The sequence below is a fragment of the Ostrea edulis genome, chromosome 1, assembly GCF_947568905.1.
Source record: "Ostrea edulis chromosome 1, xbOstEdul1.1, whole genome shotgun sequence".
Classification (NCBI taxonomy): Eukaryota; Metazoa; Mollusca; class Bivalvia; order Ostreida; family Ostreidae; genus Ostrea; species Ostrea edulis.
This window is the reverse complement of record NC_079164.1, coordinates 34,532,976-34,555,773: the sequence shown is the minus strand read 5'-3', so window position 1 is coordinate 34,555,773 and position 22,798 is coordinate 34,532,976. Positions and strand designations below refer to the sequence as shown.

Below are 22,798 nucleotides of genomic sequence, written 5' to 3'. Positions count from 1 at the left end.
TACGAATGCCATCCGACAATGCACAGAAATCCCGGGAAACAGCATTAGATTAATCAAATAGATAATGTACTCCTGAGAGACGGGCTAATGGAGTTATAATTAGATACGAGGGGGAAAAGTGGCAAAATATCAGCAGATATCAATTTCATAATGTAGATGATGTTTGATTTATCATAAGGAGGTGAAAAGGTGTCTATGTTTTAATCAGTCACCCACTTCATGTTAATGAACCATAATTCTGATATCACATTGGTGTTGTTTTACCCGAGCTTGTAAATATACCCACCGACTTCCTGAACTTTAACTACAATCGCACCAATGTATTGAAGATATATTATTTTCAATTAGCTAACTGATGCAATAATGATATTGTTGGGATATATTGCAGCACATATTGAACTGAGCGAAACATCATTACTACATAGATATAGGGTTGCATGCAAGTTAGTGACAAAAATTTGGTTTACACTCAAACCAAACATCGCTCATGTTGGTTTTCTTAGCTGGTTTACTTTATTTCAAATTTTATTCAAACAGTATTATATATTGACATTACTGCAGCAAAAGAAATGATATAAAAGTTTATTCACATAATCAATTAACATTTGTGTAAAAAATGCTTGGTTCAAGTTTTCTACAATATTCTAGCATAAAACAGGCGAAATATATAAAACCTTTATTCGCATCTACATATATCATATAATATCATATAATGCATAACATCGATACGACGATTGAATATAGAAAATCTTGATAACACCACTTTGAAACACAATTGCATTCTTAACCATTTGTCATTGAAATGATGAATAAGGTTATTCTCTGAGATCTTTGCAATTGTTTTTTGTATCACTATAAGCCCTGAAACTTGGTAGGAATGGTATGTAATGAAATGCTTTGTGTCGGTACAAAAAATCGGTCACAAATGGGAGCTCATACACCCGGTGCCTCTTCCTCTTGTCGTCTGATCTAGTAGAAGACACCTGCTTCCATTTCAGGATCCCGCGTTCCTCTCTACTACCTAAAAAGTAAGTCCAAAGTTTAATGACGTGACATACCATATACGAAATAAAAATCATTTACTCGGAAACTTACTGAAAATACAGAATTACGATTTCAGAAATGGAACAGGATTATTCACAACGCAGTACATAAATTAGTTGTTTATATACTGTAAATGTATTATATTTGGCAGTGGGTTTTTTTTCAGCGTTTTTGGCGTAAGAGATCCTCTGCTAAATACACTGCAAAATGTTTATTTTTATGGGTCGACTTGTGCTTAGTTGTAAAAAATTAAATCGAATTCAAGCTAAATTAGCAAAAACTATTTTTTGCTAAATATTGTACTTGTCAAACATAAAATATTTACAGTATGTGCTCTCGGGAAATAAAATTAACAAGAATTCATCGATTTCAAATTTTATTGTAAAAGCTTATCGTTTCCAGATAATTCAAAATAATTCTGTTGTGTGCACATATGTATGAACATCTATGTACTGTTCTCCAGGAAGTTTAATTTGAACAATGTATTACAAAATGCGTCGCTTTATTGTCTTATTGAATGAAAATGTAAAAGATTGGCCACTGAATTTGGAAATAAATCATATCGAATTGAAAACAGAATTTTAACTTTTTCCCATGTGATCGTAAAACCTCGTGGACTTTGAAGCTGGTCAATATCATGTCGATGTATTGATGGGAGCGCAGCGGGCCCTGTAACGCTAATGAAATTGCTAACGATGCCTGTTTTGTGTCGGAGTTTCCAGGTTTAATTGTTCATATCCGGGGAAGATCCAACAGGAAAGTCAATGCTCAGAATCGCATGGGAATTACGTAAGACACGGTGTGCAGGTTTCATTGTCATTTAAAACGTGTAATTGGACTACTTGTAAATGTTTGATAACAAATCATCAACTGTTTTCGATATTCTGCAGGGAATTTAAAACCATATATATATATACTGATATTTTAAAAGCCATGTTTCGCTTTAAATTGCATTTGTACCGAAGAGTTTAACGTGGAGACAAACACACCGCATTATGGGGAAACAAACCTCCAAGTTGAAACCTCGGGAACTGAGTGACCTAAATATACAGACGAACTTTAGCGAGAAAGAACTGCAAGAATGGTATAAAGGATTTATAAAGGAATGTCCAAAGGGAAGTCTGACGATGGATGAATTCAAGCGAGTCTACTCGGACTTTTTCCCTCATGGGGATGCCACATCATTCGCAGAATACGTTTTTAAGGCCTTTGACAAGAATAAAGATGGAACACTGGACTTTAAGGAATTCATGTGTGCCCTCAGCGTGTCATCTAGAGGCTCCGTGGATCAGAAAATACAATTCGCCTTCCAAATTTATGATTTAAACGGGGACGGAGTAATTTCTAAACAAGAGATGTTAGAAATCATTAGGGTAAGCAAATCGAATTTAAACTCTCATTTCTGTACATTGATTTTCAGTTGGTATGAATAGTGTATAGGCGGTCTATAATAAATGCATGATTCCAGTATATTTGCATTATATATGACAATCAATATCCAATTGCAAACAGCCATTAAAATGATAAGGACAATTTAAATACAGGCAATCCATAAAATGGTAGCATCGACGACAGCATCAGAGCACAGTGGAATGACCCCCGAGGACAGGACGGATCAGATTTTTAAACGCATGGACAAAAATGCTGACGACAAACTGTCAATGACAGAGTTCATGGACGGTGTCAAACAGGTCCCGTCCATCGTCAACTTCCTGCAAGAGGATGCGTAAATGTAAGCCCTATTCATGTGAATTTTTCCGGAAATGATAGCGGGAATTCTGGATTTGATACCAGGGGTACAGTTGATGCGTTTTGCCCGTGATGTAATTAGCTCGTACGAAGTATGGACACCGTATTCCGACACAATCTCCGACATGTCGTACGAACTACTGTACAGGCTTTAAGCCGGAAAGTCACAAATTACCGGTATTCTCATTTACATATTTTGTTGGTCATGACAGAATAATGATTGGTGTTTATGTAATTAAGCTAATGACCATCTGCACATTCAAAGTTTCAAGGAATACGCTTCAATCAAATACTAGAAGATCTGACTAGAGAGTTCGAAATCGTTGGTTAGACTTTCTTCTTTGGTAATAGTTTACGATGACGTGTCCAGTTTACCTACAATTTAGGATCATAATTTCTTACCTGGGACCGTGTTATCTAGGATGAATCCTATCACACCTCCGACAAACATAGACGTACTCAGTAAAACCGATAGGACTTGATCCGCCTCTGCGTTTCCTGAATGGAAATTTTAAATCATATACACCGTGTGTGTGTATATATATATATATATATATATATATATATATATCAGTATTTTGAATTATGGATACATGGTATACATCGTTACATTCATGAAATAACGAATTATTGAGATTGATCACCGTTTGTTACATGCATCTTCACATTTTCATCGTTTACTTGAATCAATTCTGACATTCTGGCAACCAGTTTGGTACCGATTTGATAAACATTGAACGCCTAATTGTAGTATGTCCATGCGTTAAAACTCGGGTATTTGAAGAAAATCAAAAACAGAATATTTAGTGTGTTCAATAGAAAATCATTTCTTTTTTAAATTTGAAATTTCGTTTTCAAAATGATATCTTATAACCATACAGAACAGCATCAGGTTAATAACTTTATTTTGAGGGGGGGTGTGAATTTCAATATCGTAGTACCTCAGTTATCTCTCTTTTGAAAAAAACAACCAAAAACAAACTAATATTTACACGTGTACGTTATGCTTTGATATTATATTGATATAGTAAGTGCTTCGGAAAATTATATATTGTTGATAGCATCATATTTTCTTTATACAAAAAATCAAATTCTTGGCAATATATGGTTGTAATGTTTAATGCATGCATGTTGAAACTGAACGCTTAGCAGCATTGCACAGTATAATTTCAAGCACCAACTTTTGAAATAAAAAAAGTCAGCAACGTACATATGAGTAATCTAGTAATTTCTCTGTATTGCAACTCATTATCTGAGGAGGTAAGAAAATAAAACCCAGAAGTAGTTTGCATCATAATTATATATTATATTTTGAAACATGAATGCAAATATTAATATCATCAACAGCATATTCCTTTGCAATCTTAATTGTTTAGCAGGATAGTTCAGTAGGTTAACGTGTCGTCTGCTGATCTGTATCGTGGATTCGAGTCCAACAGGGGTTTTAATTTTTTCAGACTACTTTCTACTAAAACTGCATTGCTTAACTAAATAAAGTGAATTTGAAAGTTTTCAATTTCGAAGTATTGTTGTACACATCCCCCACTTTTCATCCATAAGATATTTCTCTGGTGTGTAATTCATCCTTAAGTTAGTACCTGATTTGAAAATCGAATTTAAACAAATAAAGATCTTGCATATCATTTCCACAAACTAAGCTTTGTTTTCCTAAGAAAAAAATATTGACTTCTACAATATCCCTATATATAACAAATGGCACCCTTATGTAGTCCCTGTTGTATCCTTATACTTATGTATTCCTACGCTACTTTGGGATATGGTTTGAATGAATTTGAATCTACATGTAGATGCTTTCATTACGTTTTGAGAATCGCAACATACTTTGTTTTTGGGAAGATGACTCTCACTGAATACTTCCCTTGAAAAACAGTAATCCTTTATATTATAATAACTACCCTTTCTTAAGAATGTCCTTTTCCAAACGAATACTTGTGCTATATACAGTCGCAGATGACGTAGAACTGTGAAATGACCAAAGACCTTAAAGATGATCAGACGACATACAAACTTCGAGCGAAATGGAGAAATGCCTCCTTCCACAATATTTTCCCTTCAATGCCAATTTTAAAAATCAAGCATTTGATAAGTCATAGGACATTTAATCTATAATTACCCGTCCTTATGGCGCCATTATTTCTGTGAAGGTAACTAGGAATCATAAGTCCTAGTAACAGCGACAGTCCTATAATACAGAGATTCCGACCGGAGGATAAGTTCACAAACTGTAAACTCGACAGCCCCACAGACGTCACCATACCGAAGCTAATCACAACTATACCCCCCAGAACTGGCTTAGGCATCATGGTCAAAAGCGCACCGAATTTCCCAAAAATTCCACAGAGGAGGAAGATGATCCCAGCCGCCTGGAACACTCGCCTGCTAGCAATCTGTCAAGTGATATGAATTGGTTAGGTTTGACTTGGTTTTAAGAAACTATCGCTTTCTAAACATGAGCACAAATCCGATCAAATAAAACTAAACGTGCTTTATCTATTAGTCATACTTTTGTAAAACCTATAGCGCCGACGTTTTGGCTGTATGAGGTAGTTGCACCCCCTGAACCAACTGCTCCAGAGATTAAGCTGCCAAAACCTTCAATTGCAATTCCTCGGTTTACTGCATGCGCAGGTGGTGGTGATTCGCCGGATATCCTGGCACACGCGTAGTAATCTCCGACGGATTCAATGATAGATGTCAGTGTTGCTGCCAACATTCCCATATAGCTTGCTGCACTCAATGTTGGCATTCCCCACTGACCTAATTATGCAATAATAAATTTAGTTAAGTTAGTTACTTATGTGTTACTACTATTTTGCATTCATGTTCAATAATAAACTTTGGTTTATTATTTGTATATCTTCCCATAGAAACACCTGTTGATGTGACAGAGACTTCCTTTCTATGGAAAGTTTTTCTGAGCATTAAAAAATCACATTTCTTTTCTTATTGTACAAAATATAAATATAAGAAATGGATGTTTAGGCTGTGTGTATTGTGGGACTACATAAACAGTGGAGGCGTGGAGGTGTGCAATCCATAATTCACGATAATACTAATTACCCCATGTCTGCATCATTTATATGGTCCTAAAACGCAAAAAAAAACCTTTAACACAATTCACTCCGATACAATTATAAGAACCATCTTGCAATCAATTCAAACATGCATATGCACAAATCACTCTTATATCCGTAAAACTACGTACCAGGATATGGGAAAAAGAACCAGTTTGCGTTGTGTAAGACATTTAGATTTGCATCTGTCCTGGCATGGTATTCCAGAGATTTCGGATCATCAGAGAAAACACCAGTGGTGGTCAAGATACCACAAACCAACCAGGCTATCAGAACCGCCAGGATAACCTTCAACCAGGGAATGGCACATGTGACAATTCTTCAACGCATCTTCTCAAATAAAAGAATAATTATTTGCACTCTTATTGCATTGGCTAAAATATTACAACCTCGAAATATTGACCTGTAAGTGTCATAGATGTGAAAGTCACGAGTCTTTCAGATGTCACTTTAAAAAGGAAGGTCCCGCATCATGATAAGTGTTGACATGACGAAGAGGCCTCAGCAATACGGCACTGAGTGTCATGCATAGATGTAAATAAAATTTGAGGTACTTCACCTTAAGCTGGTGACATCACTGGCAAAGTGACAAAATCTCGAATGAGATTTAAAACAAATTAACATACAAAGGAATTATAACACAACAAATACTATATTGCAAAAATAACGACTTCGATTTGTGTCTTATTTCATTTTGATCTCAAGCAACTACTTTGTGAGTTGTGTATTTTTTTCTTACCGGAAGTAGTTTGAATGCTGGGTATCTGATGGTCACACATCCCTTCTTTCTCTTGTAAACTTTCAGTGGTAACGTTATGTTTCCAAGATAAAGTGAAAACAGCAAAACCAAAAACAATGTCCTACAACAGAGAGATACAACAACATAACACAGAACAAACAGCAAAACCAAAAACAATCTCCTACAACAGAGAGATACAACAATATAACCAAAAACAATGTCCTACAACAGAGAAAGAGAGATACAACAACATAACAGAGAAAAAACAGCAAAACCAAAAACAATGTCTTACAACAGAGAGATACAACAACATAACACAGAACAAACAGCAAAACCAAAAACAATGTCCTACAACAGAGAGATACAACAACATAACTAAAAACAATGTCCTACAACAGAGAGATACAACAACATAACACAGAACAAACAGCAAAACCAAAAACAATCTCCTACAACAGAGAGATACAACAACATAACCAAAAACAATGTCCTACAACAGAGAAAGAGAGATACAACAACATAACAGAGAAAAAACAGCAAAACCAAAAACAATGTCTTACAACAGAGAGATACAACAACATAACACAGAACAAACAGCAAAACCAAAAACAATGTCCTACAACAGAGAGATACAACAACATAACACAGAACAAACAGCAAAACCAAAAACAATGTCCTACAACAGAGAGATACAACAACATAACGCAGAACAAACAACATAACCAAAAACAATGTCTTACAACAGAGAGATACAACAACATAACACAGAACAAACAGCAAAAACAATGTCCTACAACAGAGAGATACAACAACATAACACAGAACAAATAACAAAACTAAAAACAATGTCTTACAACAGAGAGATACAACAACATAACACAGAACAAACAGCAAAAACAATGTCCTACAACAGAGAGATACAACAACATAACCAAAAACAATGTCCTACAACAGAGAGATACAACAACATAACACAGAACAAACAGCAAAACTAAAAACAATGTCCTACAACAGAGAAAGAGAGATACAACAACATAACACAGAACTATATTCATAGCAGGTGTGGCACAATAAAGACCCTTCCCTGCGCAAAGGCCGTAAGCGTTGAGCATATGCTTAAACTTTGCAGCCCTTCACAGGCAATGGTGACGTCTTCAAATGAATGAAAAATTCTCAAGAGGAACGTTAAACAATATGCAATCAATGTACAACAGAGAATTAACCGAAAATGAAATGAAATATTGTAGTCAGGAACAATGTCCCATAACAGAAATGAAATAGTATACCCAGGGAAAAAACTCGTGCTGATGAAATTCTTGTGGACACATAAAAAGTCATGATCACGTGGGACTAAGGCTAACACTAACTATAATTTTCTTACATTGCCGCTATCCCCCATTGAGTCTCACAGAACTGGATAGACACATCGATCAGGGACAAGCCTACCAGCGTGATGGTAGGTACTATTGTCAGTGGTCCAATAAACCGCAGGAGCCAGCCCAACAGACCGGTAGAACCAATCAGAACTTGTGTTAGTGAAGCCAGCATTATACCGCCCTGTATCTAAAGCAGAAAGAGATGGCAATTTACAACAAAACAATATTAGAGGTATACGATAGAAACAAAGAGTATTGTTTGATACATATTTTCTTCTTCTATGCAGTGATTACAGACATCACTATAAATAGTTTTAAAATTTTAACACCTTTTTCTGATGTCCGAATGTAATGTTACAATGTGAATGTGTTTTGTTATATCATTCTCTTGTTTTCTGTATAAACATTTTGTTTTTTTAATTTCAGTTTTAAACTTGTGTGATAAATGATTATATATATAGATGAATATACAGTAAAATCGAAGTGTCCATTTCACAGACGCTATGTAGGTTTTATATGTAGTGCGTCAATTCAACAGGCACTCTGTAGGTTATATATTGATTGATCGTATTTTGTTTAAGGTCCCTCTCGAGAATATTTAACTCATATGGAGACGTCACCATTGCCGGTGAAGGGCTGCAAAATTAGACCTATGCTCAGCGCTTACGGTCTTTGAGCAGGGAGGAATCTTTATCGTGCCACACCTGCTGCGACACGGGATCTCAGTTTTTGCGGTCTCCTCGCAAGGACCGCGCCCCATTTAATCGCCTTTTACAACAAGCAAGGGGTACTGAGGAACTATTTTAACCGGGATCCGCACGGGATTGTAGGTTATATACGTAATACGTTAATTCAACATACGCTCTGTACGTTTTAAACGTAGTACTTCAATTTAACAGACGCTCTGTAAGTTATGTATGTAGTGCGTGTTTTAACAGATGCTCTGTAAGTTATATATGTAGTGCGTCTTTTAACAGACGCTGTGAAGTCCGTAAATTATATAATTATGTATTGTGTCAATTGAACAGACGCCCTGCAGGTCATGTAGGTAGTGTGTCAATTGAACAGACGCTCTGTAGGTTAGATGTGTAGTGCATCAATTTAACAGACACTTTGTTGGTTATATATTTGGTGCGTCAATTTAACGGACGCTCTGTACGTTATATATTGAGTGCGTCAATTTAACGGACGCTCTGTACGTTATATATTTCGTTCGTCAATTTAACGGACGCTCTGTACGTTATATATTTAGTGCGTCAATTTAACGGACGCTCTGTACGTTATATATTTAGTGCGTCAATTTAACAGACACTCTGTACGTTATATATTAGTGTGTCAATTTAACAGACGCTCTGTACGTTATATATTTAGTGCGTCAATTTAACGGACGCTCTGTACGTTATATATTTAGTGCGTCAATTTAACGGACGCTCTGTACGTTATATATTTAGTGCGTCAATTTAACGGACGCTCTGTATGTTATATATTTAGTGCGTCAATTTAACGGACGCTCTCTATGTTATATATTTAGTGCGTCAATTTAACGGACGCTCTGTTTGTTATATATTTAGTGCGTCAATTTAACAGACACTCTGTATGTTATATATGTGTAGCGTGTTAATTTCACAGCACTGGTGGAGTCTATTCAGTATATTGAAAAAAGTATATTGGATATTCTTGCCTCTCTCATTCGTGACTGCCACACTTCCGTCCGGTCGTACCCCGGAACCTCTGTACTGTTGATGGAACTGTTGGTTGTCGTTAGATTTCCTGTTGTGGATACTGTAAAATATTTCTAACGTATTACTGTAAACCAATTTCATTCGTGTGCCAAAAATATTCATGGTAGCTCAGTAGTTAACTTGTGCGTTTGCTTCGAAACTGGGAGGCCGTGAGTTCGAGTTTTTTGTTGTTGTTTTTACTAGTCGCCTTGGATTTTGATATACAAACGATGTTTTTTTTTTGTTGTTGTTGTTGATAGGTTTACGTCTCATTCGAGAATTTTTCGCTCATATTGAAACGTCACCATGTTTAGGTGAAGTGCCACAAATCTATAAGTACGAATGACACATGGGGTCGTGCCAACACCTACCGAACATGGGATCTCCGTTTTAAAGTCATACCCGAAAAGACCGTGCGCGTAAGGAAGGAATGCCGCTAACGTCAATAAGTGACACTCCACCTAAATCCTGTGACGTCTTTATATGAGTGAGAAAAAGACGTAAATATAACAAACAATCTGTAAATTATAATTCATATCGATGTTTCAAAGTTACTAAATATGAATGGACGAATTCAAAACTAGGAGAATTCAAACATACTCTTTTCTACAAAGTATAGTAATACACGACTTCGCGTGAATTTAAAACGGCAATAAATACTTTTCTAATGTGTTAGATTGAAAATAACACGGTGGCGAATATCTCCTAGTATGAATCTACGAGTAAATTTACAATTTCGGACAAAAATAGCTACAATATACACGTGAAATGCACGTTCAAATTTAGGATTTACCTTGGATCTCTGGACACTTCCACATGGGGAGACTCATCAAGGCCGATATGGCGGGAAGGAACTTATGGCAGCCACCCTGGATAATGGGGAGTCTACAGAAAAGGTGAAAGTATAATCAATACGTATAAAGGCGGGAACGCGTACAGAGGGAATACCGGGTGTTTGATTTAGTTCAGCTGCGCTTATTATTTGAACCAGTCTGTTTCACATATTGAGATTTGTATGAATGTTAATGAGTTTTATTGGAATTTCATTAAGTTTTAAATGAGATTTATTGAGTCGCAAGGATCATTATAATAAACATGCAATGCATGATAGTCGTACGGTGAAATTTCGCTTTCTCTTGGGACTTTCGTAAGCGGTTTATATAGCTGGTAGAAAATATCATACAATTTTCTTCATCAATCTACATTTGCATTCTCTAAAAAAAGTTGTGCAGTACATATATTTCTATTTGTGAACACTATTGAGCAACTTCAAATCCATATCTCCCAAACCTCTACCAGTCCCCTCTCCCAAACCTCTACCAATCCCCTCTCCCAAATTAACCTCTACCAATCATCTCTCCCAAACCTCCACCAATCCTCTCTCCCAAACTTCCACCAAACCCCTCTCCTAAACCTCTCCCAATCCTCTCTCCCAAACCTCCACCAATCCCCTCATCATCATCGGTCATCATAAATATTTGTTACGGTCACCACAAAACTTGGAGGTCGTTTTATCGATAAATAAGCTTGCTTTTGAGAAATCTACAGGGACTAGCATTAAGTATACTCCACTGAATACTGATAATTATCGTAAAATGATGCAAATAAATAGTCAATCGTTTAAAATCGTAATTATAAAATTCTTGCCGATGAGGTAAGCAGCCATTTTTGATGACCATAATATATACTACGGTCATTGGCTTGTACACAGTTAAACCTCTACCAGCCCCCTCTCCCAAACCTCTACCAGTCCCCTCTCCAATACCTCTATCAGCCCCCTCTCCCAAACTTCTACCAGCCCCTTCTTCCAAACCTCTACCGATTCCTTCTCCCAAACCTCTACCAGTCCCCTCTCCCAAACCTCTACCAGCCCCTTCTCCCAAACCTCTACCGATTCCCTCTCCCATACCTCTACCAGCCCCCTCTCCAAAACCTTTACCGACCCCCTCTCCCATATCTCTACCAGACCCCTCTCACAAACCTTTAACAACCTCCCTCTCAAACCTCTACCAATCTCCTCCCCGAACCTCTACCAGACCCTCTTAAACCTCTACCAGTCCCCTCTCCCAAACCTCTACCAGTCCCCTCTCCCAAACCTCTACCGATCCCCTCTCTCAAACCTCTACCAATCCCCTCTTTCAAACCTCTACCGGCCCCTTCTCTCAAACTCCTACCAATTCCTTCTCCCAAACCTCTACCAGTCCCCTCTCCCAAACCTCTACCAGTCCCTTCTTCCAAATCTCTACCAATCCCTTCTCCCAATCTTTTCTGTAGTCGTCTTCGGAACCCAAGGATTTTCTCTCCGTTGTACTGTATTGTAACGGAGAGAAAACCTTTGGGTTCCGACGACGGTCTGTGGTTGACCCGCTGAACTCTAACGACTAATTATGTACAATCTTTAACAGAAACTGCCGCGGCGGACAGCCGGACCAACGGAGGAACAAACAATGTATAAACGGTCAGACATGTTAAACCAAAAGTACTTCCCTAAACCCTCGTTGGTTGGGATGTAGTTTTAAGAATCGCCTTAAAAGCGAAAAACACAGAAAGATATGTTAATTGGTTGAAATCTTACGACAACTTTGAAAAAAAAACAAAAACTTAGTTATCGATAAACATCTCGTCACGTGTAACGGAGTAAAAATAATAAAATTTATTATACTTTTTTGTAAAATATTCAAATCTGATTGGTCTAAAAACGTTTATAAAAACATCTTTCCCCATGGGAGTAAATATTACATCCAAACATAGACCTGTAATAACTTTTATCAACTCATTCGATACACAAGAACTTGTTCTGCCTAGGATCAGTATTTGAATTGAGGAACGCTACAGACTAACAAGTTGATATTACAGGGGTTTCAACAGTCTCGTTTAAAGTAAGAATTTCGCAAATTCTATGGCAGTTATAATGATCTAGTATGCCAATAAAACCTATCGTTGGGTCAAATGCTGTCTGGTGTGCTTCATACCGATTGTTAGGCCGTTCTTGGCACACTGATTTTGACTATAGATTACTCCGTTTACCTGATCAAGACATAGGGCTCATGGTGGGTGTGGCAGGTCGACAGGGGATGCTTACTCATCCTAGGACCTTATCCCACCTCTGGTGTATCCAGAGGTTTGTGTTTACCCTACTCTTTATTTTGTATTCCTTCAGGGAGTTATGAGATTGATCACTGTTCATCATCCTCACCTTTCATGTAGCAATGGGAAATATTATTTGACAACGGGTGACAAATAAAGTGCACTGCCATCGCTGATGATACTGTACATGTTGAAATTTTCTTGTTACATCCAATTGAATTTTTATGCTTTGATATATATACCAGTAGCTAATAAGATGTATGACATTCCAGTATGGTAACACAAATAGTGTATGTTACTGAGGGTAACACTGAAAATACTCGGCTGCGCATCGGTTGACAACGGGTTTTTTTCTCGGGGTGTACATTTTTCCGAGGTGACGTAGTCAGTCTCGTATAGTCAGCGTCCAATCATGATGGCTCTCCGCCTATTTACTACGATTATCATTTTACCAATTTTCTTGAATATTACGATTCTTACAATTCATCTCCCACTGGATAATGAAAGACAATTTCATTATACTGAGATGTGATATAGGATTTAGCCCAATTAATTTTCAAAATGAGGTAGAAAATTACCGATTTCTGATTTGTTTATTTTTATCAATGAGCTCTGAAAATAGAGTTCATGGGGAATTGTAACAATTTCTTCCGACAATAGACGTTTTCCAACGAAAGGAAAAACTAGCTCAGTTTATCAGCATTATTTCAGGAGTTATTCTATACAAAAATTGAAATCATTTACATTATATATGCAATGTAGGTAACCATCCGTAGCTCGTATACTAACAACACGTGTGTTTGTTATTTCGAAGAGGATTCTGGGAAGAAACTCTGATCCTGTTCTAAGTCGTTGACAGTTCAAGAACATTTTTGATAAATTTATCATCATTTATAGAGGATATTTAATATTCAATTAGTAAATAGGGATCGACAGGATATACATCGGGGTCATTTGATGTTGCAGTGACCAATTTGAAGTAGGTCACGTCCGTTGATCAAGGTTATTTCTGCTGCATTAACTATTCCGTAATGGCATTGATTGTTCAAACCCAAAATTTGAAGTAGGCCACGTCCGTATAGTTGATCTAGGTTATTTCAGTATCATCTATTTTATCTATTTACCTAATTGTTGTTCAAAACGACTTGTGTTGAGCTTACTTTCAGGAACATAGCTTTAAAAATATTTTTAAAAAGTCACTTGGGGGGAAATATTAGCCCTCACTATGTCGTGTAAAACGTTGCAATATCATACAAATCTTGATTTATATGCAAACATCTTGATTTGTAGTCAATAATCTTGTCATTCGAAAATCTTGGTTTATGTTCTCTAATCTTGATATTTATATGCGAAAATTTAGATGTGTATTCGATAATCTTGATATTCATATGCGAAAATTTTTAAAATTATATTATTTTTTTGTTTGTTTGAGATTTTTTTTATGTTATTGCAGATGTAGTTAGGTAGTAGAGCAAAATGTTGTAGAGTAAAACAATTGTTCTGTTTGTGGTGTGTGTACTTGTACCTATGTAAATGTACTGTGTTTCAATTTGAGACAAAATGTAAAAGTAAGAGACAATGGAATATCGAATTTCTAATTTTAATAATCATTAACGAACGCCCATGATAATTTTTCTTCTTCAAAAATTAATATTTGAGAGGTGCACACAGGTATCGATTATCAGAGACAAAGTGGATTAAAATATGTTCAGAAGAGTAAACATCACGTCATTCACATTGAAGAAGTTAAAAATTCAAGAGATGAAACATTCATATGATTGGAAAGAGTTAAACAATTCATGGATGAGAAATTAAAATGATTTGCAGGATTTGAATAATTCAGGAGTCAACGTGGGTTTTTTTTAATTTGCAAGACATCAACAAATGCAAGATTTGACACAATCTATGTTTTGCAATTACGAGATTACGAGATTGACGATTGAGATTGACAATTCAACAGATGGCAATTTGCAAGCTAAAGAAACTTAAAAGAGATGATATATGTAAATTTTGAAACAATTTGAGAAGTATTTGTTTCGATATAAACATATAGTCAATCGGTCCCGCCGTCGTCGTCCGTTAAGAATTGAACATTTTTAACTTCTTGATAACTGTCCTTTCAATTTTTTTGAAGTCAACACATGTATCATCAATATCGAATATATACACGGATGCTATGATTGATGATTTTGAAGACAGGGCACTTTCCTTTCTCTTGCTTCTATCTGATCTATCTTAAATCTCTGTTTTGCAAATTAATCAAAAGGACCAGTTAAGCTGTTATATTTACCGTGGATCTAAAACTCTATGTATTTGATTCTCAATCATTTGACAGTAAAGCTAAATGCTAATCTAAACAATGACAGTATGTGAATATTCAAACTTAGATTTAGATTTCCTTCCTGTTGTTTTTCTTTTTTCATCTTCAAGGTACCAATTCTTTCTTAGCAGCACAGGTTTTGATTGGAGTTTAACGCCGTATTGGTTATACATATTTTACGGCGGTTAACTAAATAAAATATAATCGGTTTTGAAGAGTGTTGGATTACCATAGTAACTAAACAGAACAGACATACAGTATATATAGCACTGATATCTTTGTGACATTTTGCATCGTTCGTCACCTCGTTTAAGTACTTTGATTAATGTTACCCTCAACTTCATGCACTATTTGAATATTGAGTAATATTAAACTACTATATAATCCTTTAGGAGACACAATCTCCAATATCAGAATTATATAGAGCATGTTTCAATGTACTGAACGATCGCACCTGCCAGTAAGATATCTTTCAAGGACAGTTGCAAATCAGTTGTCTCACCTGACCCCGATCGTGCATTGTAGAAAAGTGCATACTCCGCACATGAACAGAAAGGTGGACATGATCTCGGCCGTGACGAGGTCCAGATCGCCGGCGCAGATGTATTTACTGACAATAATGGGGATGGAAATCGTGGAACTGATGCTGAGGAGGACTTGCTGTCAATAGAAATAACGACAGAGTAGTGTGAATGGTGTAGAGGGTACGAGGCGCCATGTACAGCAGCTAGGCTCTACAATTGCCTTGTAACAAATAGTTAGTGTCATACATATGATATGGTTTATTTTCCAAATTAGGACCCTCTTGGGCATACATTATATATATATATATATATATATATATATATATATACACACACACACACACACACACACACGCACACAACGGTAACATTCGATAATATACGTATAAATATCAGATAGATCCGCGCCGTAAACTCTGTATTTTTCAACGCAACACAAATATCACACTCGTCGCAAACCACGGGTTATTGTTTCATTCTATTTCACAAACGTTTGTGAAATAGAATGAAACAATAACCCGTGGTTTGCGACGATGTACATGTACACACTAGGAATAAACGACACATATTATTCTACATCGTTAGCAAAAATAATGCATTAATAGACTAGACACTAAGAGAACGTTTATTTCTCAATTTAGTCTACCTGTCTATTTATTTTCTTAGCGATGTATATCATTTAAAGTTATCCTTTTTTCGCGGTGTGTAATATGTTGATATTATTATATGTGTCTTGATAATGATGCGGGTGTTTCTATCTGTGTGTGTGTGTGTGTGTGTGTGTGTGTGTGTGTGTGATACAAATAAGCTGTAGGATCCGCCAATGTCAATCTCATTATACAAACAAACATTGTATTGTGAGCGCGTTTTTTTCTGCGTGTTTGTGACTCAAGACAACTATCGTTAAATTATGTCATCTCCAGAAAAAAACAAAACCCGACATTTCGGTGATCTGCCGTTACATGCGCTCTTTGATCAGCTTACCTGTAAGCCATATATAAAGCTGAGGTGAACGGGAGGATTGTCGGCCACACGGTACTCCAGCTGACGTGCAATATCACTGACCTGCCCCTCCTTCTCCCCCAGGCCCTGGGTCGGGAGGGTAGACCCACAGCAGGGAATGTTGACGTGCGAATTCTGCTGGGGAGGATCTCTGATATCACTCTCCTGGGACCTGATAGTGAGAGGAACGCTAACCTCAATGTCATTCATAATCACCCTGCAGTGACGGGCAATGTTTACATTCAGCGAGTGAACGCGCGATGACCTGGTTTTAAGCCCAGAGTATGAAAAGCCTCTGGAAAAATAAACAACCTGCATCAAGCCGTCAGTTTGACAAGTTATTTTGAAATACGCATGTCCTTGTATTAATTTTCCCCAAAGAGATCTATTTCATTCGTCTTGCATTTCTAAACAAATTAACATTATTATTATCATTTTTTGAAAGAAAATTTGAAATGAAATGCGTACCTTTAATAAATTACCTATGTTTCAAAATCCAGAATGACCTTGGCATATTTACATATCAGCCACCTTCAAATTATACGCCATGGTATCTTAAAATTCTAGACATGTCCATGATATTGAAATTTTAACTTGATAGCTAGCTGCAGCTTCTTTCATTATCATTCTGTTTTCATCTACATTGTAAACCCCTCCCCCCATTTTACTGGAGGTTTCCCTATCAAATTACATGTAATACCTTTACTCAATCGTAGATCGCGGGTAATTTTACAGCTTATAGTTGTCTTGTTATAAATTATGGACACTCAATAAACTTACATTGCTGGATACTTCTCAGGTGTTTCAGTGGTATCCCTTTCTCCCGAAATCAGTCCTGCAAATTGTCAACCCCAACGTCACGTGACTATATTAGTATCGGCGATATTTGATTCCACTATATCAGACATATCAAACGAACATGGAAAATTGTCATTTTGAAGTAGGCTTAGATCCTTATAAAACTGGTCATACATGTTATCTTCTGTACACTGTTAGAATTATTCCGGTACATGTGGTATACTAATCAATGAAATTAAGAAATTAACTTACGAGATTTTTGCGGTGGTCTGGTCTGCAGGTACGGTTTTACCTCTCTTCTTTTTATACGCCCTACGACACTTTCACACAAATTATGATTCAGTTTCTGGAATATTGCTTTAAAATACAAATATATTTGGAGTCATGACCTTCTTAACACCATTTGATTTCTTGATATGACACCCGAGATATTTTACCTGAGGGAACAGTGAAATGAAAGCAGTCGTTTCAAGGACTATAATATTTGATTTGGACCTAATTTGGCTGACATTAAATTTTACCATGAAAATCATTTTTTTTTTTATATGTATGAATTTATAGTGTTTTGTATAGAAAATTGAAGATATGATGTCAATATCTTTAATGTGGTTTGTACCTGAGTATTGTAGTTTTTCTATTTTTTTTTTGGGGGGGGGGGGTATTTTTTATTTCTGCATTGCAAGGGAATCATGGAATTAGCGTGTTAAACTTGACCTTTCCGCACTTAAAATTTACTTACAGGTATCACACCGGTAATTGTCCTATCAAAATGAACTTAGTCAATTGTAGTTCCATATATTTAAAGAAATATCTTTTTTCCTTGCACGATTTTTCTCATTTCCTCTTCTTCTTTTCTCTTAATTTTTGTACCCCTGATTAGAAAATTTTGTGTAATTTGTAGAAATAACCAAGTGTATACAAAGGAACTATTTGCTGTTGGTAGCTGAGGCTACTTCCTGAGGTGCACTCCGGCTGTTTACACACATGTGAAAAACACGTGGATTTGAGGGTAGTCTTGTTTGCGGGTAATTTATTTTCGAAAATGCCGCGTAGGGTGTTGTTTTTCTGGTATTGGCAGACGAGATAGGTAACATAGAACGTGTCCGACCGCGTTATTCGGCATCAATTTTGTAAACTGATTTTTAATGATTTTTTTTCCTCTATAGTAATATATAGTGAAAATAATTACCGGTATGATACCTACATATAGACCCCTATGTGCAATTTTTTCGTATAAATTCGATGTTTGTTGGTGTCAACACAACATAAGCAATATAAATCAATCATTGTATCAAATAAAAGCATACTACCAGCTGGTGATGTGTTAGTTCTAATACAAAATTTCGGTAAATTAATAGATGGTTTTCCATCGAAGCGATTAAGCAAGAGTTATTTCCCATTGGCCGCCATATTGTAGGTTAACATGCCCGGATTCCTTCATTATTCAACCAAAATCAGCTTGTTATTCTGGTCACTGAGGTGGAGATAAACTGATTTTCTTATTAATATACATTTGTTAAAGCATCTTTTACTTCATAATTGCAATATTGCAAAGATTTCCCCCCATATATTTCTGCCTTACATGTTTCAAATTGGTTGCCCAAAGAGGAAAATCCACAAGTTTCATCTACAAAATGGCGGCCAAGGGGAATAACTCGGGGTCAAAATACGTCATAGGAAAACCATCTATATAAACGATTTTGAGAATCGGGGCTCTGTTTGGAAAAATATATCAACCAAATTAATGAATTTACAACATTTAGATTAGTTCCAAGTCTACTACCTGCATAATAAATCACATGAAATAAAATAATACACATTTAGATTTTTTTTATTTAAGAAATGAATCTTATAATTCTTTGCGTAGCGCATTGGTGAAAAAGTATTCCGTCCAATTTTCCCTATGATACCGCCATCCAGAAAATAATTATAAAATTAATTTCTTATCATTTAATTATGGTTTTATATAGTAAAACAAATAGTTTATCTCATAAAAAAACGTTCATTAACGTATTTGAAATGGCGCGTAGGAATACATGTACGTAAACATGAAAACAACAACACTAAATTTAAAATGGCTGTGCGCTCAGGTCAGGTAGAGTTACTGGGCAGAATTAAATGGATTGGAAGCCAAATTAAAGGTGCAATGGTTAAAAGATGAATTAGATATGAAGGAAGTGGACAGCGGTGACTCGATGTAGTCCCGAGTGCTTAGTGCATTTCTTAAATTAAGAAACCGCACGAATTTTTCATCCAATCAGCATCATTGTTAAGTCATCAGTTTAAAAGACATTAAATTGTTAAACAATCCGATACAAAATGAAGTTATTTCCTAACACTTTCAATACTAAATCGCCATGTACGTAAAACTATTCACCTGGATGGGTTTGAATAATGAATGGATCATGATGAACCCTAAATAAACAGCAGAAATCAATCACAAAAACATGCAAAGATTTAAACAATTTATTAACAATTATTGAAAGAAAACTGTATCAATAACAAATTATTAACTAACAATAGGTATACAAAATCAATGTCCGAAGCTTGTTTAATGCCGAACTGTATTTCTACCAGAGAATGTAAACTGTCAAAAATCGCCAGATCTTATTAAGTGACGTAATAAGCTATTTCAAATCTGCCTGAGCTTGATAAGTTGTAGGATAATTACATCAGAATTTTATTTCAGAACTGACAAGAAATTAATCACAGCTATATTGTTATCCACATAATAATGCCATTACAAAAAAGTGGAAATATAAAAGAAATATCTATTGTACTTGAATTCTAGTATATTTATAAATATTGCAAGGGCATATGGTTTATATATGTCTGTAGATCAGGCGGATCCAGACAATTTTCAAAGGATTTTCTTTGTACCTTATCCGTCCAAAAAGGGAGGTTTGAAGACCCCAAATATGGCAAAATTACCCTATTTTGCTAAAAGTGCTCAACCAAAGAGGGGGTCTAGATCCACCACTGCAGGTGCACCAATATCATATCAAGTTGTACTTCAGCATTGTTTATATCTAGAATTGCTAGTAATTGATTCACTGACTAGTAGAATGGGTTGTATAATATTTGTAATTAGATTTCCGTTCTCTAAAATCTTTGGACGATTTTGGCGGGCTTTTGATTTCGAAGACATTCCGTGTGCATTCGACGAAATAATCGAAAGAGGTATTTATTCAATTTAGAGAGAGAGATCTTTGTCTGAGAGATATCTCTTTGACTGAGAGATATTTCCTTTATACGCTTAAAGAGATGTCTCTTTTGTTTTAAAAGATATTTTTCATGCATTAAAAAAAATCTCTCTAAGTAAGAGAGATATCTCTCTAAGTTAAGACGTATCTTTTAACTTAAAGATATCTTTTTTCATGATTAGAGAGATATCTCATTTTCTGAATAACAATACGAATAGGACGTACAACACATACATACAAAATCTATATCAGAGATACACTTTTTTCTACAGCTAGGCTAAAACCTCTGAGCTCCACATTTATGTTCCGTAATCTACTTGGGGCTTCGAACAGACGTTTTCATGCATATAAAAAGCATCATCTCTTGGGAAATTCAATAAAGCAATTTATGTATACATTCGCTCGTATACCAATAACAAGGACGGTCATTAACCGGACCGACTCCAAATGTCATTCTACATTGATCTCCCAAGTCATGAGTGTGGGCACCTGTGACACACCAGTTCTCCATGATCTCGTCAGGACCTCTCTCTCTCTCTCTCTCTCTCTCTCTCCTGCCTTCAAGTGAAGTCATTGTCAACAATATGTTCTATATGTTTTGTTCATATTATTGTTTTGTCAATAAATATCAATTACTGTACCATTCAATGCCACCTGGTTTACTCCTGCTAAGACCTTTTCTCTTCCCCGCTTGCTTTCTGCTCATTTCGGCGTGTTTTCCCAACACTCCCGTTCTATTATATAAATCAATTAACAGATTAGTTCCAAATATAGTAAATCATTGACTAAATTAAGGAACATACAATTATTAAGATTTACGCGGTCAATACAATGCTTTAGCTACCTGACAAGCACAATATTCACCGAGCTCGAAAGGTAGCTAATTTATGATATTGACCGTGAAAATGTCAATAAGTGCATCATTATCAACTGAGTGATGCCTACGAAACGATACATGCATGTTTACAGCTAGATAGCAAGATCTAATCGAAAGTGACTGGAGACGCGAAATTTTGTTTATTATAGGATTGAAAAATTAAAAACATCATAGGCGAAACCAGCTACTACAACTTGCCAAACGATAGCAAATTGACCATCCTTGTGTACATGTGACGTGTTACCTTGTCGTGTGATCGAGTACTGACACGGGTATTCATTGTACCCCAAACATAGTCAATCGTATCGGTAATTTACCATTTATCTTAGTCCAATGTTGGAAAAATCAAATGAAAGGTGAAGATAACGAACAGTGATTAATCTCATAAGTCCTATAAGTAATACAATATAGAGAGTTGGACAAACATGGATCCCTGAAAATACCAGAGGTGGGATCAGGTGCCTAGGAGGAGTAAGCATCCCCTGTCGACCGGTCACACCCGCCGTGAGCCCTATATCTTGGTCATGTAAAGGGAGTTATCCGTGGTTAAATCAGATAAACGGAGTTATCCGAAGTCAAAATCAATGTGCCAAGAACGATCTAACAATCGGTATGAAACACGTCAGACAGCATTTGACCCAATGATAGGTTGTATAGTTATAACGACCATAGAATTTGCAAAATGCTGACCTTAAACGAGACTGTTGGAACCCCATCACCATTAACTTGTTACTCAGTACCTTGCCTCGATTTAAAAACTGACCATAAGCACAACGTTATATTTACCTTGAAGTCACCTGAAAGTGAATATAACGTTCTATATTTGTCGAGTTTCTTGGGTGAAAGGTGAAGATAAAAAAACTGTGATCAATCTCATAACTCCTATAAAGAATATAAAATAAGGAGTTGGACAAACACGGGCCCCTGGATATACTAGAGGACCAGGTGCCTAGGAGGAGTGAGCATCCCCTGTTGAATTGTCACACCCGCCGCAAGCTCTTTGTCTTGATCAGGTAAAGGGAGCAATCCGTAGTCAAAAACAATGTGCCAAGAACGGCCGAACAATCGGTATGAAACACGCCAGACAGCATTTGATAGGTTGTATTGGCAAACTAGATCGTTATAACGACCATAAAATTTGCGATAAAAACTGGCCATACGCAGAACAAACTCTTGCTTATCGAATCAGTTGAGAGATGTAAACACCATATTCAGGTGATAATGGAATATTGTCACATAAATATGGGAAGTTGACGATGAAGA

At 36.2% G+C, this 22,798-nt stretch overlaps 2 protein-coding genes across 3 annotated transcripts; one reads left to right on the top strand and one right to left on the bottom strand.

The window, feature by feature from the left end:
- Positions 1-565: 565 nt before the first annotated feature.
- LOC125658837 (solute carrier family 23 member 2-like) lies at positions 566-17,551 on the bottom strand. 2 transcript variants are annotated; one of them, XM_048890270.2, is made up of 12 exons: positions 17,438-17,551; positions 16,640-16,952; positions 15,634-15,791; positions 10,518-10,609; positions 9,685-9,785; positions 8,009-8,190; positions 6,628-6,748; positions 6,020-6,176; positions 5,318-5,571; positions 4,928-5,201; positions 3,196-3,291; positions 566-1,021 (listed from the first exon to the last, which is right to left on the bottom strand). In XM_048890270.2, the coding sequence occupies exons 2-12, from the start codon at positions 16,865-16,867 to the stop codon at positions 816-818; spliced, it is 1,869 nt and encodes a 622-aa protein (XP_048746227.2). In that variant the 5' UTR covers positions 16,868-16,952; positions 17,438-17,551; the 3' UTR covers positions 566-815. The 2 variants fall into 2 exon arrangements, with proteins under 2 accessions (XP_048746227.2, XP_048746232.2); XM_048890275.2 differs by having other exon boundaries at positions 16,640-16,829.
- On the top strand, positions 1,550-4,002 carry LOC125658852 (neurocalcin homolog). Its single transcript, XM_048890286.2, has 2 exons — positions 1,550-2,417; positions 2,589-4,002. The coding sequence occupies exons 1-2, from the start codon at positions 2,040-2,042 to the stop codon at positions 2,772-2,774; spliced, it is 564 nt and encodes a 187-aa protein (XP_048746243.1). The 5' UTR covers positions 1,550-2,039; the 3' UTR covers positions 2,775-4,002.
- Positions 17,552-22,798: the final 5,247 nt, after the last annotated feature.

Excerpts from the sequence above, each read along its gene's own strand:
- LOC125658852 (XM_048890286.2), top strand. The coding sequence starts at position 2,040 with ATGGGGAAACAAACCTCCAAGTTGAAACCTCGGGAACTGAGTGACCTA. Across the intron at positions 2,418-2,588 it reads AGATGTTAGAAATCATTAGG|GCAATCCATAAAATGGTAGC; the intron begins GTAAGCAAATCG and ends ATTTAAATACAG.
- LOC125658837 (XM_048890270.2), bottom strand. The coding sequence starts at position 16,867 with ATGAATGACATTGAGGTTAGCGTTCCTCTCACTATCAGGTCCCAGGAG. Across the intron at positions 10,610-15,633 it reads CAATGCACGATCGGGGTCAG|ACTCCCCATTATCCAGGGTG; the intron begins GTGAGACAACTG and ends CCTTTTCTGTAG. Across the intron at positions 3,292-4,927 it reads TAATGGCGCCATAAGGACGG|GAAACGCAGAGGCGGATCAA; the intron begins GTAATTATAGAT and ends ATTTCCATTCAG.